This window comes from Somniosus microcephalus, chromosome 3, assembly GCF_052327205.1.
Source record: "Somniosus microcephalus isolate GS21.2 chromosome 3, FLI_Smic_1.0, whole genome shotgun sequence".
Lineage (NCBI taxonomy): Eukaryota > Metazoa > Chordata > Chondrichthyes > Squaliformes > Somniosidae > Somniosus > Somniosus microcephalus.
This window is the reverse complement of record NC_140989.1, coordinates 157,389,390-157,408,832: the sequence shown is the minus strand read 5'-3', so window position 1 is coordinate 157,408,832 and position 19,443 is coordinate 157,389,390. Positions and strand designations below refer to the sequence as shown.

Below are 19,443 nucleotides of genomic sequence, written 5' to 3'. Positions count from 1 at the left end.
AATGCAATGGTTTTTGGTTTGTTAAGTGGGTTCACTACTCAAAATGGCTTTAACAATATGTTTTCAACAATTTTTTTGTTTGATTCATTGAACACTATCAAATGTACAACCTAAAGCATCTATTTTATTACTACACGTTCCAAAAATTTGTTTCCTGAATACATCGGAACAGTCTTAATGCTGAAAAGAAGCTGTAGCTGCCCCATAATCCTAAATATTATAAGTAAGATACATGTGCACTGCGTTTCAATCCTCTCTTGTACTTTAGAACTGCAGGCTAGGAGCAGTCTGAATGCATGCAAAGGTTGTGATAAACTCCTATAATATTCTTCATGATTGTGCAGGGTCGTTCCACACAATGTCTAGTTTCAGGTTTTACACTAATCAGGGGCTCTAAACTGTTAAATTGGGTAGCAAGAAGTGACTGAGACACACTGGTATAGATACCTCTCTTCATAGTATTTGGCTTATTATAGTGCAATTCATTCACATCTACTTTCTTTTAGTTCGTTTGGAACTGGAGGTAGACAGAATGTAGACACAATGGGGCCTAAATTCAACAGCGTTACGCCTGCTTTACGGGTGTAAAATGGAGCAATGATAACCAATTTAGCAGTGCAGAGGCCCACGGCCGAATTGCACAAACATTCGGGCAACTTGATCGGAGCTTTTTATTAGGCGGCCGCCAAGCACAGGCCTAGTTTCGGTATTGAAACGAGGCTCCTGTGCCCATATCAGACCAGACTCTTAAATTAGTTAAGACTAGTTGGAGCTTATTTCCGAGTCTGACTCTGCCGAACCAGCAGTCCTTAAAGGGACCGCTGCAGGCCAGCTCAAAAAAAGGCCCCAAAACTGAAATTTTGTGTTGTGCTTCTCCTGCCTCTACAAAACAACCTCGGGCCACTGCTGTACCACTCGTGCCCCCCTCCTGTTTGCCTTCCCCTCCCCCCCAGACTTACCGTAAGCCTAATCACTGGACGAAATTGGATAAGTCCAGACACTGGAGCTGCATCAGGGTGTCTGATCGGTGCTCACAGCTCGCCTGAATTATGATGATTAGTTAATTACAAGAGAAATGCAGGGAACAGCACCAACCACTGTACATGGCCTTCTTTGATCTCTCAAAGGCATTCGACACTGTCAACCGTGAGGATTATGGATTGTCCTGCTCAAATTCGACTGCCCTCAAAAGTTTGTCACCATCCTCCGCCTGCTTCACAACGACATGCAAGCCGTGATCCTGACAAACGGTTCCACCACAGACCCAATTCACGTACGGACCGGGGTCAAGCAAGGCTGTGTCATCGCACCAACGCTCTTCTTGATCTTCCTTGCTGCAATGCACCATCTCGCCCTCAGTAAGCTCCCCACTGGAATGGAGCTAATTTACAGAACAAACGGGAAACTGTTCAACCTGTCGTCGAATTACAGTATGCAGACGACACTTGCATCTGCGCTCACTCCGAAGTCGAACTCCAAACCATCATCAACACCTTCACTGAAGCGTACAAGAGCATGGGCCTTACACTAAACATCCATAAGACTAAGGTCCTCTACCAACCTGCCACACAGTACTGCTGCCCGATTATCAAAATCCACGACAAGGCCTTGGACAACATGGACCACTTTCCATACCTCAGGAGCCTACAGTCAACAAGGGCAGACGTCGACGACGAAGTCCGACACCACCTTCAGTGTGCCAGTGCAGCCTTCGGTCGCCTGAGGAAGAGAGTGTTTGAAGACCAGGACCTCAAACCCTGCACTAAGCTCATGGTCTACAGAGCAGCAGTGATACCCACCCTGCTGTATGCCTCAGAGACATGGACCGTGTACAGCAGGTACCTTAAAGCACTGGAGAGGTACCACCAACGCTGCCTCCGCAAGATCCTGCAAATCCATTGGCAGGATAGGCGCACCAACGTCTGTGTTCTCGCTCAGGCCAACATCCCCAGCATCGAAGCTTTGAACACGCTCGATCAGCTCTGATGGACGGGTCACATCGTCTGCATGCCCGACACGAGACTCCCAAAACAAGCGCTCTACTCGGAGCTCTGGCACGGCAAGAGAGCCCCAGGTGGGCAGAGGAAACGCTTCAAGGACACCCTCAAAGCCTCCTTGGAAAAAGTGCAACAGCCCCACTGACACCTGGGAATCCCTGGCCCAAGACCGCACAAAGTGGAGGAGAAGCATCCGGGAAGGCGCCGAACACCTAGAGTCTCTTCGCTGGGAGCAAGCAGAAGCAGAGCGCACGTCAACCCAGGCACCCCACCCACCCGCCCCTTCAACCACCGTCTGCCCCACCTGTGACAGAGACTGTAGGTCCCGCATTGGACTCATTTTTAATGTCATCCTCAGTTCCGAGGGACTGCCTATAAAGAAGATGATGAATGAAGACCCGAGGACGAGTTTAGTTCGGTCCATGGGACTCTTCGCTCTGGCATGCTATTGCTACACGCCACCGGAATCGCGGCTGCTTTGGGGGGCTAACGAATTTAGGCCCCAATGTCTGATCACCCATTTGGGAACATTGGAAAACAAGTATCCTGATTTTTTTTTTTTCCAGACATGCTCCAAAACTTTATCATGTTCTGGAATTTGTATGAATCTTTCTGCAACAGTCTGGACATGAACAGTCAACTATATTTGTACTGTTTACATGTTTTGGTGGCGGCCTCAGTGCTAATTTGATAGTGTTTTCTCAGAGATGGTTGGAAGTTTATTTTATTGCACAGATTGGAACCAAAACAAATCATTGTCAAATTGGAAATAGTATTATGGTTGAATACGAAAGCTTCACTTCTATAAAACTAAAACGTTAGTTTTCTCATTTATGTGGAAAAAGCTCCAGTTAATGGACTAAAAGTAAAGCATTTTCTTCGCTTAGGAAGAAAATCTTCTCCCTTGAAACTGTTAAAAGTATGTCTGGAATGAAAATGGTACCAAATCAAGGAAATGTTTCTGCAAATCTTCACCATTTTATTAGTAAAGTGTGAAAAATAATTTTTCCTTCATTTCTGAAATTTCATTTATCATTCCCCAGGTTGATCTGTCTACGCATTGTGGCTTTATGGGTGGCCTACAACGTAATGGCAGTACAGGGCAAACTGCACCTTACTATGCTACCTCTACTGTGGAAGTTATTTTCCATGTTTCCACGCGAATGCCATCAGACTCTGATGATTCATTAACTAAAAAGGTAAATAGCTGGAACCAGAGTAAATTTTCCTTGGCTATCACTTTCCTTGCTAAGAAAGAGGAGCACTTAATATTCTGACAATTGTACTTGTTTATTTTTAAATGGTTTAATGTGCATGTATAGAAATTCAAAAGTAAGGGAAGGGGTACCAGTGCTAGACAATGTCAGTTTTGTTACGCTTTAACCTGAATGTATTGAATAGCTACAATTCAGAGACAAGCCACAGATGTCAACTGGTCAGGTTCCACTGCATAGCTCTGGCAACATTCCCCCTTTTAGCTATTAATATGATGCGATTCAGGAGAATCTAGAAAATGGCTTTCAACGTGTCATCAAAAAGAATAACAACAAACTTGATCTTTAGCTTTTCTCAAGAAATTCTGGGTATCTTTTCAATCTAAGAATATTGGGAACTATCCCATCCCTTGTGCTGCACATGAAATCTTGCGAGCCTTGGCTGGAATACATCTCTTCTCCTTTTATATGGATAGCTTAGTAATTATTTCATCTTAGTGAAAGAAATTCTAACCATTTTCTAAATGAGCTGCCAGCCAGGTTAAGCATAAAGCATCATTGGTGGTGTGGAATATTATTCCACCCAGGCTGCCTTAGTCTCACACCTCAAAGTAATCAATTTTGATGTAAGAAGCGCACTCCCACCCAAAGAGGTTTAGGGGTGCAGTGACTTTAGCTAAAATATGCTTCAGTTTACTTTCACAAACTTATGGCATATTCTCTCTAAATATTTTTTCACTTGACAAGTGATATACTTCCCATCCCTCTTCTACCTATTGAAGTGGAGTATGCTGGAAACTTGGTTTCAGATTATTGAGGTACTAAATTATCACCTAAATATGCTTTACTGAATTTTCACCAAACCTCTTGATTAAACCATTAAGTTCCTTGGAATATAGGTTTCAGGTAGGAATTCTAGAGAGTGGAACACAGGCGATTGAAGGCTCTGCTGCCAGTGGTGGGACAAAGGGAGATGTGCACAAAATGCCCAAATCAGAGAACCAAAGGATTCAAGAAGGCTGGAGGAGGTTGCGGAGATATGATGGGGCGAGGCTATGGGGGATTAAAAAATAAGGGCAAGAGTTTTTAATTTAACGTGCTGGAGGGCATGACAAATGTAGGTTAGCAAAGAATGGGGTAAGAACATAAGAAATAAGACCAGGAGTAGGCCATACGGCCCCTCGAGCCTGCTCCACCATTCAATAAGATCATGGCTGATCATTGACCTCAACTCCACTTTCCCCCCCAATCTCCATATTTCTTGATTCCCCTAGAGTCCAAAAATCTTATCTATTTCAGCCTTTAAATACTCAAAGACTCAGCATTCACAGCCCTCTGGGGCAGAGAATTCCAAAGATTCACAACCCTCTGAGTGAATAAATTCCTCCTCATCTCAGTCTTAAATGGCCTACCCCTTATCCTGAGACTATGCCCCCTAGTTCCAGACACTCCAGCCAAGGGAAAAAACCTCTCAGCATCTACCCTGTCAATCCCCTTCAGAATCTTGTATGTTTCAATGAGATCACCTCTCATTCTTCTAAACTCCAGTGAGTATAGGCCCATTCTACACAACCTCTCATCATAGGACAGCCCTCTCATCCCAGGAATCAATCTAGTGAATCTTCGTTGCACCGCCTCCAAGGCAAGTAGATAAGGAGACTAAAACTGTGCACAGTACTCCAGGTGTGGTCTCACCAAGGCCCTGTACAATTGTAGCAAGACTTCGTTCCTCTTGTACTCCAACCCCCTTGCAATAAAGGCCAACATGCCATTTGCCTTCCTTATTGCTTGCTGTACCTGCATGCTAGCTTTCTGTGTTTCTTGCACAAGGACACCCAAATCTCTCTGAACTCCAACATTTGAAAGCTTCTCACCATTTAATGGTAATGGGTGATCAAAATTTAGTGCGGGACAGGACATCTGCAGCAGAATTTTTAACACATTGGGGTATTTCGAGGATATTACAGGAAAGATGTGATTGCATCACACATAGAAAGGGTACAGAGGAGATTTACGAGGATGTTGCCTGGGCTGGGGAATTTTAGATATGAGGAAAGATTGGATAGGCTGGGTTTTTTTTCTTTGGAACAGAGGAGGCTGAGGGGAGACTTAACTGAGGTGTATAAAATTATGAGGGGCCTAGATAAAGTGGATAGGAAGGACCTATTTCTCTTAGCAGAGGCCAATAACCAGAGGGCATACATTTAAAGTAATTGGTCGGAGGTTTAGAGGGGATTTGAAGAGAACTTTTTTCACCCAGAGGGTGGTGGGGGTCTGGAACTCTGCCTGAAAGGGTGGTGGAGGCAGAAACCCTCATCGCATTTAAAAAGTACTTGGATATGCACTTGAAGTGCCGTAACCTATAGGACCAAGAGCTGGAAAGTGGGATTAGGCTGGATAGCTCTTTTTCAGCCGGCACAGACACGCTTGGCCGAATGGCGGCCTCCTGTGCTGTAAATTTCCGAGAGGCCAACAAGGAGAACATTGGAGTAATCGAGTCTGGAGATGACAAAAGCCAAGAGGCTGAGGTAGGGGGACAATGGGGCAGTTATGAAGGTATAAGAAAGCAGTCTTTGTGATGGAGGGGTTTTGAAACTCAGTTTAGGGTTGAAAAGAGCACCAAGGGTGCATAGTGAGATGGTGTCAAGGAAAGGAGTTGGAATCAGTGGCAAGAGAGCTGTGTTTGTGGTGGAGGACAAATGCAATTGCTTCTATCTTGCCACTGTTTAATTGTATATTATGACTGATCAGTCTGACAGCAGAGAGGCAGTCACGATAGGTGGTGGAGTTGGTGTCATTGGTATATTTGTGGCAGCAGGCCCTGGTCACTGGGGGTCAATGTGTAGATGGGGGTTGCGGGCAAGGAGAGAGATTTGGTGACTCCAGCGGTTGGCAGCATGCAGGAGGGAAGAGAAACCATTGCTGGAAATATTTAAATAGATAGCAATGGAACCATGCAACAGCTGTCCCACAGGCATAGACAACGGAGGGGAGGCGCTGGAGGAGCATAGTTTATTTGGTAGTTCTTGAGGGGAGGGGAGTCCTCTTCCAATTTTATTTAGGAAAGATATTTTAGTTACTTGATCTTGACTTTAACTGGCATGAGTTCGTTAAGTATACAGGCCTGGAGTTTCCTTTGTGTTTGCGCCCAGAGAGATGTGTAACCTGGGCACAAACCAATTACGTGGCTTAAAAGAGCACGGAATTTTGGAAATAAGTGACTTGCATGCCTAATTACAATACGCCCAAGGCTCCTTGCTCTTGTGTCCGTTCATCAACCCCTTTGTCCGAACAAATCTCTGCCCACAAAACTGGCCCTGACCCCAACTCCCCAGTCCAAGTATCCTCCAATTGTGCTTATTTGGAAGGTCTCTTAAAATTCTGACCTGATTTTCAGGTGGGGCAGGAAAGAAAGTCATTCTTCTGGTGTTGAATTGCAAGTTTTTGAACATTTTTAAACAATTTATCCTCGGAGACCTGCTCTGTGTTTGCTGTTCCTTTTGAATGGATTTTTATGGCACAGGTGTAAATCACATGAAATATTGAAAAGCTTCCCCGATTGCAGGTTCCTCAATATGCTGTGCCTGATGTGCATGAATGATGGTTAAATGAGTTGAAACTTAAAATTTCATACTTAAATAAAGAAGACATATATGGGGTGGTTTCGGTGCTTTCCTTGGGATCCGATTGTTTACACTGCTTTACACTCATTTAAGTTCAGGTGTATTCTAATGAGATTGGGAGGATACTTGGGTGTAACTTGACATCAGCAAAGTGGGTGCAACATTGGGTGCATTTTTTGGTCTAACTTCTGGGTTGTGCCCTTGGGGCAGAGCGATCATAATATGATAGAATTCTTCATTAAGATGGAGAGGGAAGTATTTGATCAGAGACTAGGGTCCTGAATTTAAATAAAGGAAACTACGATGGTATGAGGCGCGAGTTGGGTAGGATTGATTGGGGAATGTTACTCAAAGGGTTGACGGTGGATAGGCAATGGCAAATATTCAAAGATCGCATGGATGAACTAAAGAATTTGTTCATCCCTGTTTGGCATAAAAATAAAACAAAAAAGGTGACTCAACCGTGGCTAACAAGGGAAATTATGGAGAGCATAAGATCCAAGGAGAGGACATATAAATTGGCCAGAAAAAGCAGTAATCCAGAGGATTGGGAGCAGTTTAGGCTTCAGCAAAGGAGGACAAAGGGATTAATTAAGAGGGGAAAAATAGAGTATGAGAGTAAGCTTGCAGCGAACATAAAAACTGACTGTAAAAGCTTTTATAGATATGTGAAGAGAAAAAGATTGGTGAAGTCAAGCGCAGGTCCCTTGCAGTGAGAATCAGGGGAATTTATAATGGGGAACAAAGAAATGGCAGACCAATTAAATACATACTTTGGTTCTGTCTTCACAAAGGAGGACACAAATAACCTCCCAGAGATGTCGGGGAACATAGGGTCTAATGAGAGGGAGGAACTGCATGAAATCAGTATTTGTAGGGAAATGGTGTTAGGGAAATTGACAGGATTGAAGGCCGATAAATCCCCAGGGCCTGATGATCTACATCCTAGGGTACTTAAGGAAGTGGCCCTAGAAATAGTAGATGCATTGCTGGTCATCTTCCAAAATTCTATAGACTCTGGAACAGTTCCCATGGATTGGAGGGTAGCTAATGTTATCCCACTGTTCAAAAAAGGTGGTAGAGAGAAAATGGGGAATTATCGACTGGTAAGCCTGACATCGGTAGTTGGGAAAATGCTAGAGTCCATTATAAAAGACGTAATAGCAAAGCACTTGGAAAACAGTGACAGGATCAGACAAAGTCAACATGGATTTACAAAAGGTAAATTGTGCTTGACTAATCTACTGGAATTTTTTGTGGATGTAACTGGTAGAATAGATAAGGGAGAACCAGTGGATGTGGTGTATTTGGACTTTCAGAAGGCTTTTGATAAGGTTCCGCATAAGAGATTAGCGTGTAAAGTTAAGGCACACGGGATTGGGGGCAAGGTACTGACTTGGATAGAGAACTGGTTGGCAGACAGGAAGCAAAGAGTTGGAATAAACGGGTCTTTTTCCGAGTGGCAGGCAGTGACTAGTGGGGGTACCGCAGGGATTGGTCCTAGGACCCCAGCTATTCACAATGTATATTAATGATCTAGACGAGGGAACTAGATGTAATATCTCCAAGTTTGCAGATGACACAAAGCTGGGTGGGCGTGTGTGCTGTGAGGAGGATGCAGAGAAACTCCAGTATGATTTGGACAGGTTGGGTGATTGGGCAGATGCATGGCAAATGCAGTATAATGTGGATAAATGCGAGGTTATCCACTTCGGTGGCAAAAACAGGAAGGCAGATTATTATCTGAACGGCAATATATTGGGAGAAGAGGAAGTGCAACGAGACCTGGGTGTCCTTGTGCACCAGTCACTGAAGGTAAGCATGCAGGTGCAACAGGCGGTTAAGAAGGCAAATGGTATGTTGGCCTTCATAGCGAGAAGATTCATGTACAGGAGCAAGGATGTCTTGCTGCAGTTGTACAGGGCCTTGGTGAGACCACACCTTGAGTATTGTGTGCAGTTTTGGTCGTCTTATCTGAGGAAGGATGTTCTTGCCATGGAGGGAGTGCAGCGAAGATTCACCAGACTGATACCTGGGATGGCAGGAATGAAGTATAAGGAGAGATTGAGTCGATTGGGCTTATACTCGCTGGAGTTTGGAAGAATGAGAGGGAATCTCATTGAAACTTATAAAATTCTAACAGGACTAGACAGACTAGATGCAGGAAGGATGTTCCTGATGGCGGGGGAGTCAAGAACCAGGGGCGACAGTCTAAAGATAAGGGGTAAGCCATTCAGGACTGAGATGAGGAGGAATTTCTTCACCCAGAGAATGGTGAACCTGTGGAATTCTCTACCACAGAAGGCAGTTGAGGCTAATTCATTAAATATATTCAAGAAGGAGTTAGATATATTTCTTAAGGCTAAAGGGATCAAGGGATATGGGGAGAAGGCAGGGACAGGGTACTGAATTTGGATGATCAGCCATGATCTCATTGAATGGCGGAGCAGACTCAAGGGGCCAAATGGCCTACTCCTGCTCCTATCTTCTATGTTTCTATGAAACTCCAGGTCACAATTTTTATGGTGCATTTTTCATTTCTTGAGTATATGGAAAACATTTCAGTGCATCATTGGGTTCTGCTTCTGAATCTTGTGGTTGTTGTGAATATAAAACTGTTAAATTAGATTTTCATTTCTTTCAGCGATTCATTTTAATCAACAATTTGCAATTCTAAGGGTAATCACTGCAGTATCTCCCAAACATTCTATATAACCGCCAGCTGTTTTGTGCCCATGCATTAAAATGGTAGTTTAAGATAGATCCAGTACAATATTGCAGCATATAATTTAGTATTACTTCTTGTGCATCACATGGTCTCATTTAGGTGAATCATTGCAACACACACATCAAATTTATTTGCTGTGGTTTGAGGTTAAATGGCTTATAACGCAGCAGAGGACATGCACATGGACCCTTAGGTGGAATAAAATTCACATTCTAAACTAAATTTGCCAAAATTATTGCATAGTTTAATCTTCTTGCTAAGTCTGACTTATGAAGAGAGATTGGGTTGATTGGGCTTATACTCGCTGGAGTTTAGAAGAATGAGAGGGGATCTCATTGAAACTTATAAAATTTTAACAGGACCGGACAGACTAGATGCAGGAAGGATGTTCCCGATGGCGGGGGAGTCCAGAACCAGGGGTCACAGTCTAAAGATAAGGGGTAAGCCATTTAGGACAGAGATGAGGAGGAATTTCTTCACCCAGAGAGTGGTGAACCTGTGGAATTCTCTACCACAGAAGGCAATAGAGGCCAATTCATTAAATATATTCAAGAAGGAGTTAGATATACTTCTTAAGGCTAAAGGGATCAAGGGATATGGGGAGAAAGCAGGGACAGGGTACTGAATTTGGATGATCAGCCATGATCTCATTGAATGGCGGAACAGGCTCGAGGGGCCGAATGGCCTACTCCTGCTCCTATCTTCTATGTTTAAATCTACAGTTACTGCTTTATCATATACAGGTAGACTATCCTTTATCCAAAAACCTCGGGACCAGCCGTGTTTCGGTTTTCGGAAAATTTCGGATTTTGGAAGGTGGGTCGGCGGGGGTCCGCGGGGGGGTCGGCGGGGGTCGGGGTCGGCGGGGGTCCGCGGGGGGGTCGGCGGGGGTCGGGGTCCGCGGGGGGTCGTGCGCCACTCTGGTCATGTCGTGCGCACGACTTACGCTGACCGAAAAAACCTTCGGTTTTTAGAGGGTTTCGGTTTTCGGAAGTTCGGATAAAGGGCAGTCTACCTGTACTAGAGAATAATTTTGAAGGCATCCAGGCGAGTGACTAGTAAAAAGACAGCAGATTATGTGAAAAATTTACTCGCACCCAGGAACCATTCAACTCCAGAAATAGTACCAGCTGCAAAATAGTTGTGATTAATTTAAAAGCAAAATGTTGCAGATGCTGGAAGTCCGAAACAAAAACAGAGAAAGCTGGAAATACTCAGCAGGTCAGGCAGCATCTGTGGCGAGAGAAACAGAGTTAACGTTTGAAGTTGCTGACCTTTCATCAGAACTGGAAGATGTTAGTGATGAACAGCTTTTAAGCGAGTGCAGGGCTAGGGAAAAGTTGGGGGGGTTGACACGGTTAGGAAAAGAATAAAAAGGAGAGGTCTATGGTAGGGTTGAGGGCAGGAGTGCAAAAGTGATAGTGCAATGCAAAATGAGGTGATAATGAGACAAGTACAGAAACAAAAGATGGGTCCAGAGGAGGCGTAAATGAGGAGGACTGCAACAAATTACAAGAAGACATTAATAAACTTGCGGAATGGGCATATAATTGGGAAATGAATTTCAACATAGATAACTGGTAAGGTATTACATTTTGGTAAGAAAAATAACGAAGCCACATATTACTTGGAAAATAAGAATCTAAATGGAGTAGAGGAGCAAAAAGATCAGAGCACAAATACGTTAATCACTGAAAATAAGGCAGAAACAAAAGCAAACCAAGCACTGGTGTTTATTCCTAGAAGGACAGAATTGAAAAGTAGAGAAGTTATGCTAAACTTGTATCGAACCTTGCTTAGACCACACTCAGAGTACTGTGTACAGTTCTGGTCACCATATTATAAAAAGGATGTAGAGGTACTGGAAAGGGTGCAGAGAAGATTTACACTGATGATACCAGAATGGCAAGGGTATACCTATCAGGAAAGGATGAACAGCCTGGGTCTCTCTTTCTCTTGAAAAGAGAAGGCTGAGGGGTGACCTAATAGAGATCTTTAAAATTATGAAAGGTTTTGATAGAGTAGACATAGAGAGAGAGAATTTGCTCTTGTGGGGAAGAGTAAAACTAGAGGCCATCAATATGAGCTAGTCACCAAGAAATCAAATAAGGAATTCAGAAGAAACTTCTTTACCCAGAGAGTGATGAGAATGTGGAACTTGCTACCACAGGGAGTGGTTGAAGCTAATAGTGTAGATGCATTAGAGGGGAAGCTAGATAAGCGTATGACGGAGAAGGAAATAGAGGGTCATGCTGAAGAGTTAGATGAGGAAGAGTGAGAGGAGGCACAAGTGGAGCACAAATGCCGGCATGGACTGGTTGGGCCGAATGGCCTGTTTCGGTGCTGTATATTCTATGTAAATGGTTACTGCAGAATAACAGGAGGAGGGAAGCATGAAAAATCTGCCAAAGAAGAGAAGGCTGATCGTGGCCCAGAAATATGGTGGAAGAAAGCCAAGTAGACCCAGGGTGAGGACCACCCCGCCTGCCGTGTGTTGATAGCAGTTCCCCACCTCAAACACTAGGCCACACCACCTGCACTCCCAGTGCAACCATTCTCCATTACCAGCACCTGCTGCCCAAGAGAAAATGGGAGCGGTGGTTGAGATCTAAAGTTGTTAAACTTAATGTTAAGGCCGGAAGGCTGTAAAGTGGCTCATAGAAAGATGAAATGCTGTTCCTCGAGCTTGCATTGAGCTTCATTGGAACAGTGTAGGAGGCCAAGGAAGGAGAAGTTAGAGTGGGATGAAGAATTAAAGTGGCAAGTGACCGGTGCTCAGGGTCTCACTTGCAAATACAGTAGACTAAGTTGAATTAAGTTGTGATTAATTAATGGTTAACTATTAACTGTTGTGATGATTACTTTTGCTATGCACAGATGTACTTGGAAATCAACTGAAATGCCGTAACCTGTTGTCAGGCTAGAAATATATTGAGACATTTTCCCTCTATCGCTTGCCCTGTAATTTCAATGAAAATGAACCGTCTTAACATAGACAGACCAGGCTGTTACTTATTGATGGGAAGCTTGGTGTTACATTTGCTTTATTTAATTCAGGCTAATGTATACCATGACTCTGCTCTGCTAAAATGTTAAACACATGTTTTCTAGTTTCAAGAGCACTTTTTTCAATTATTTCTTTATTGTACCAAAAACCTAGAGCAATCTGTTTGGATCAAATTTTGTTTTAAAAGAAAATTGACCAACAGGAAATGCAACTCCTAAAACATCTCTTTTTAAGTACAGTAATCTCTTAGTAGGAGATAGCCTAATTGTTGACTTTTAGGCTAATGGTGTCCTGTTGCTTCAGGTTCCCTTGCATCACGGAGGCATTCTGCTGACTTCTGTTATGGACCAGTTATTGAGTAGTTCCACAGAGAAAGAAACTAATTGTGAGGCTCCAGAATGATGAAAAGGCAGGATACATTGAATACATAGCAGGCATTTTATACAGCTATTTTAGGATCCAGTGTGGAGCATTTATTTTGCATATCCCTAAAAAGCTCAAGCTATTAATGCATTTATTTAATAGTTTTGAGTATTGAACAAAATGCAATCATTTCTGTTAAATAATGGAAACAGTATTATTAGTAAGGCCAGTGATATTCTTACTGTAACAACAAAAATCAACTCGTGCTGCACAAAATACAATCAGGCACACGAATCGATGAGACTTGACCTGCTTTGTTTCTCACTCTTTTCTTGAAACCTGATTAGTATTCAGTTGTGCATGAACATATCGATTCTAAAATGTGAGCTTAAGTCAGAGCAGACCTGTACTTCGATTTTGCGTGTTGAAGAGTAGAACAAGAGATTAACTGAACACAGAAGTCAGACAAAGGAGAGCAATCTTGTCTGAATACTTCTCACATGACACAACCCTCAAATTCAAGTATTTCCTCTTTTAGAATTGGTTTCAATCGTTTCCAACTAAGAAGCTGCTTTATCTAATCAATGAGGTGTCACGCCATCAGCCTTAGCAGTTAATGGGTTACCCAGAAATCTAACCTGAGGCCTCCTCAACTCAAAATCTTTAACAATGTTGAACAAACTATCTTGACGACTTCGAAGAAAAGTCATGTAATGCTTGCTGCTCTCTCTATCTCCCGCCTTATTACCATTTTCGCGAAGCTTAAACGCGGATGGTAAGTGTATCGGCTCATCTCTAACTATGTCTGAAACACTTAAACTTGTTTATAAATTAAACACCCTTTTCATATGTTCAGGTAATAACTTCATCTTTCCTTAAAATTCCAGGTTTAATTTGGCCGGATGCAGCAACATGTCTGCTGGAAAGACCAAATAAAACCCAATGAGGGCAGGTTTATGCTTTGCCTATTTCTTCCAGCAATGCTGTCGAGGGATTGAGCAATTCAAATTTACGAGTGATCACTTTTCCACCATAAAACTAGCTCACTGCAAAAGGTCTGAAGGAAGAGTTCCACCATTGAGTTCTTCAACCAGATATTTGATTGGCCTGTGATTCAGTGCACGGATATTAATGCAGTTCACAATTTCTAAAACTACAGTAGCTTTATAATGTGCTTCAAACTCAGTTGCTTTGATAACAGTGCAGTGAAATGTCCAGAATTCTGAACTCCCTTACTGATGATATTGCTTGTGCTCCATTCATAGCAATTGTAGTAAGATTTTGTAACAGTACCTTGACTTTCTGAATAATAGACATCAGAGCCTCCTTGATATCAGTGGCCTGATTCGATCTTTTAGTGATATAATGTCAAGTAGTTCTTCCTTTGCAGTCAGAGAAATTTCCTGTTGGAACATAATTGGGAAGTTACTCCTGAAATTACGCCCATTCATGCAGCCATTCTACCGACATTAGTTTAACTTTCATGCCAATCTCATTAACAAATGCTAGAAAATCCTTGTCAATGAGCTCATGGTTAGTGATCAAGTAGCAATTTGAGAATTTGCATGATAGGAGAGAGTCAGCAGAGTTTTGGATGAGCTGAAGTTTACGGAGGGTGGGGGTGGAAGGCCCACCAAGAGAGCATTGGAATAGTTGGGCTGGATTTTGCCAATGGGGAGTTTTTGGAGGCGGGACTCCCACTTGTCGGGTTTTAGTCCAGCCTCCATCGACTTCTGGCCAACCCACGCTATTTTCCCTTGATTGACCTTGTTAAGCCCGCCCAGCGGGCTTAGCAGGGCAATTAAGGGCAAGCGAGAATGTCAGTGTATGACGTTTCATCTGTCAAAGAATTGTCATCGTTTAACAGCTCTGTGAAGCTGTCAAACACTGACATTCTCTGTAGTTTGATGAGTTCTTGAATTCAAGACTCATCAAACCTCTTTCTTTAGCAGAAATTAGATGGTTGTTGCATTGGAGAATGCAGCAGCCATCTGTCCTCTCTGCCGCGGAGATGTGAGACTCTCCACATCCCCAACTCATCAAATCAAATCAACTTTTATTGTCATTGTTAGTGCACAAGTGCAGTACAACGAAATGTAGGCTTGCGGCTCCCGAGAGTGTACAATTAGATTAAGACATTTAAACATTCAACATACATTTGGCTTGTAATACATTAACATAAACATAACCATAATAAAGTGCATTGGCAGATGTGCAGGCTTTAGAGTTTATTTGTGGAGTTCAGTAGGATGACAGCCCTGGGAAAGAAGCTGTTCTAAATCTGGTCGTACGGGTGCGAATGCATCTGTAGCGTCTCCCAGATGGCAGGAGGGCGAACAGACTGTGGCTGGGGTGGGTAGGGTCTTTGATGATGGACCGTGACCTCCGTAAACAGCGTTTCTGGTATATGTGCTCTATGGTCGGTAGCCGGGTGCCGGTAATGCGTTGGGCAGTTTTGACTACCCGCTGCAGGGCTTTCCGGTCATAGTAGCTACAGCTGCCATACCATACTGTGATACAGTTTGTCAGGATGCTCTCTATTGTGCAGCGGTAAAAGTTAGAGAGGATCAGGGGTGACAGGTTACATCCCTTCAGCCTCCTTAGGAAATATAGGCGCTGCTGGGCCTTCTTCACCAGAGAGGAGGTATTGAGGGACCAGGAGAGGTCTTCCGTGATGTGGACTCCGAAGAACTTAAAGCTGTCCACCCTTTCCACCACAGCCCCATTGATGTGGATGGGGGTGTGACTTCCGCCTTTAGACTTCCTGAAGTCCACAATGATTTCTTTGGTTTTCTTGATGTTAAGGGCCAGGTTATCGGCGCACCACTTCACGAGATGCTGGACCTCCTCCCTGTAGGCTGACTCATCGTTGTTGGTGATCTGGCCTACTACCGTGGTATCATCCGCAGACTTGATGGTGTTGGAACCATGAACAGCCACACAGTCGTGGGTGAAGAGGGAGTAGAGGAGGGGGCTCAGCACACATCCTTGTGGGGCCCCCGTGTTCAGGGTCAGGGGAGGGGGGGAGGTGTGGTTACCTAATTTGACAGGCTGGGGTCTGTTTGTTAGGAAGTCCAGGGTCCAGTTGCAGAGGGAAGTGTTCAGGCCAAGAGTTTGGAGTTTGGTGGCCAGCTTGTTGGGGACGATAGTGTTGAATGCTGAGCTGTAGTCTATGAACAGCATTCTGATGTAGGTCTCCTCACCATCTAAGTGATTCAGTGCCGAGTGTAGAGCAGTTGTGATTGCATCCTCCGTTGATCTGTTTGCACGATAGGCAAACTGGTGTTGGTCAAGAGAGGTGGGAACACTGGCTTTGATGTGAGCCAGGACCAGTCTCTCGCAACACTTCATTATGATGGGTGTGAGTGCGACAGGTCGATAGTCGTTCAGGCACGTCACAGCCGTTTGTTTTGGCACAGGAATAATGGTAGCGGTCTTGAAGCATGTAGGGACTACTGCCTGGGCCAATGACAGATTGAAGATGGCGGGGATGACATCAGCCAGCTGATCAGCACATTCCTTGAGTACCCGTCCAGGGATGCTATCCGGTCCAGCAGCCTTTCGTGTGTTCACTCCGCGTAGAACACCCCTTACGTCGGAGGTCGACAGAGTGAGCACCTGGTCTTCCGGGGGTGGCAAGGCTTTGGTAGCCGGCTCCTTGTTGTCCCTGTCAAAGCGAGCGTAGAAGTTGTTAAGCTCCTCCGGAAGGGAGGCATCGCTAACCGGGGGGCTGGTGTTTTTGCCCTTGTAGTCGGTGATGGACTGGATGCCTTGCCACATGCGCCGCGGGTCCGAGTTGTTGTGGAAATGATCCTCTATCCGCAGTGCCTGTTTCCTTTTGGCAGTCCTGATACCCTTTTTTAGGTTGGTCCTAGCTTCACTGTAAGCCGCCGCGTCGCCAGATTTAAATCTTGAAGCCTGCAGGAAGAAACAAAGGTAAGTAAACTTTTACTAACACTTTCCACTTACCTCACATACTCACCTCTTCACATTTGCACCCATCATTTACCTTCACAGCACACTTTTGCACCCCTCCGACCCCCGCAGACCCACTGCTCGCCTCGGTGACCCTGGCGGGGTTTGCAGCCTTCGGGAAGCGCGCACTTGTGTGGGTAAAATGGGGACAATCCTTAACAGGCAGATAAGTGGCATTAATCCTCTTCCCGCCTCCAAGGAGATGGGACCCGGCGCGGGTCAGCTACTCGCCTCCTGGCAAGATGGCATGGAGGCTGGTTGGGGGGCGGGATGGGCACCCGCCCCCAGATTCTGCCATTTTCCAGGCAGTACCACCTCCATACCCGCCTCCCCAGGGCTGGCAAGATCGCGCCCCTTGAGTCTGGAGGGGACAAAGACATGGCTGAGGGTTTTATAGTATATGAGCTGAGGTAGTGGAGCAGGTGGGCGATGTTACGGAGATGAAAGTAGGTGGTCTTTGTGATGGGGAGGATATTAGGTTGGAATGTTCAACTTGGAGTTGAACATACAATGGTTGCAATCTGGTTCAACCTGAGACAGTGGCCAGAGAAGGGGATGGAATCGATGACAACAGTATGGAGTTTGTACCCGAGGCTGAAGTCTGTGGTTTTGGTCTTCCCAATGTTTAACTAGAGGAAAGTGCGGCTCCTCCAAGGATGGATGTCGGACTCATAGTCTGACAACAAAGAGGCAGTGAAGGGATTGAGACAGGTGCTTCAGAAGTAGAGCTGAATCTCGTCAGTTGTACCTAGGGAAACAGAATTTTCAACGCAGAGACAGGCCAATCGGCACAACTGGTCTATGCCGATGCTTGTGCTTCACATGTTTGCAAGTGATGTCACCGAGCGGCAACAGGTAGATGAGGAAGAGGAGGGGGGCAAGGTTGGATCCTTGAGGGACTTTGGAACAATGGTCCCTGTAAATATTTTTTGCGACCCCTTCAAAATACCGTGCATGCACAGTTTTTCTATTTAAAACTTGGCTGCGTGGGACTCATGAAGCGCTGCGCGGCCACACAGCTTACAGGGAACATTGCTTTGGAGGTAACCATGCAGGGGCCGGAAAAGAAGCCATTACTGGAGATGCTGTGGCTACAATTGGATAGGTAAGAGTGGAAGCAAGCAAGAACAGCCCCACTGAGCTTTATGACGGAAGAGAGAAGTTGGAGGAGAATGATATGGTTAACTATGTCAAAAGCTGCAGAGAGATCAGAGAGGGATAGTGCACCATGGTCACAGTGACAGACAATACCATTTCTGACGGAGGGCCATCGACCTGAAACGTTAACTCTGTTTCTCTCTCTACAGATGCTGCCTGACCTGTTAAGTATTTCCAGCATTTTCTGTTTTTATTTTTAATGCCATTTGTTACTTTGATTAAGGCCATTTTGGTGCTGTGACAAGCAGAAACCAAGCTGGAGAGATGTAAACAGGGAGTAGCAGGAAAGATGGGCACAGATGTGGGAGGCAACAATACTTTCAAGGACCTTGGAGATGGGATGCTAGTTTGCAAGAACAGAGGAGTGGATTTTTTTTTAATAAGGGGGTGATAGCAGTTTTGAAAGGGGGAGGGGCAGTACAAAATAAACACTCATGTAACACATGCTATTTGCTTTCTTCTCTTGCCTCTGTTCTGAGCATGCTTTCAAATCATATACTGCAACAGGATAGCAGTTTATACTTGAAAATGTTTAATTTTTATTAAAATATTGGCCCAGAAATTCGGGTCAGGGGCTTCCCGCGGGTGTAAGCCCCCGACCTGCACTTGCCTTGCACGCCGGCCGTTGAGCTGTAGGGCCCCGTGGAATTCCAATCCGGGGCCTGGTCCAGCTGCCGGCGCGCAGTGCTTGCGTATCCCAGGGGCGCAGTTAGTTCGATGCGTCCCCTGGGATCACGTGGGCCATGGGCAACCAATCGAAGCAGGGAATGCTCCATTCATAAGTCAGACAGAAAGACCTGTCAAGACTTAAATACTACGGCCCCAAAATAGCACTAAACCTTCAAAAAAAATTTTTTTTTAAATCACATTTTTTAAATAAACTATAAATTACATTAAATAACTATTTTAAACAATGGCCCAGAAATTCGTGTCGGGGGCTTCCCGCGGGTGCAAGCCCCCGACCTACACTTAACTAGCGCGCCGGCAGTTGAGGCCTGGGCCTGCGTGCATTTTCTCTCTGTGGCCCGGTCCAGCTCCCGGCGCGCTGTGCTTGCGTGATCCAGCGGCGTACTTAGTGCGATGCGTCGGCTGGGATCACGTGAGCACTGGGCAACCAATCGGAGGAGGGAAAAGTCCATTCATGAGTTTAACTGAAAGAACTGTCAAACTCATGAAAACTCCGGGCGCCCAAAACAGCACTTAACCTTAAAATAAATTTGAAAAAAAATCACACTATTTAAATCAACTATAAATAACATTAAATAACTATTTTAAACAATAATTTAAATTTTTGAAAAAAATAATTTTATAAAAAATCAGGGCTAAAAATACACTTACCTTACTGTAAAGTAATTAAAAATAATAAACCTGTGGAAAA

At 44.5% G+C, this 19,443-nt stretch overlaps 1 protein-coding gene across 1 annotated transcript in view; it reads left to right on the top strand.

Moving 5' to 3' along the window:
* Window positions 1–19,443, top strand: part of ralgapa2 (Ral GTPase activating protein catalytic subunit alpha 2) — a 400,978-nt gene that overhangs the window by 115,981 nt on the left and 265,554 nt on the right. Inside the window, exon 16 of the mRNA XM_085977825.1 lies at window positions 3,041–3,196. Within this exon, the coding sequence (XP_085833951.1) occupies window positions 3,041–3,196 (156 nt within the window). The remainder of the gene's footprint in view (window positions 1–3,040; window positions 3,197–19,443) is intronic.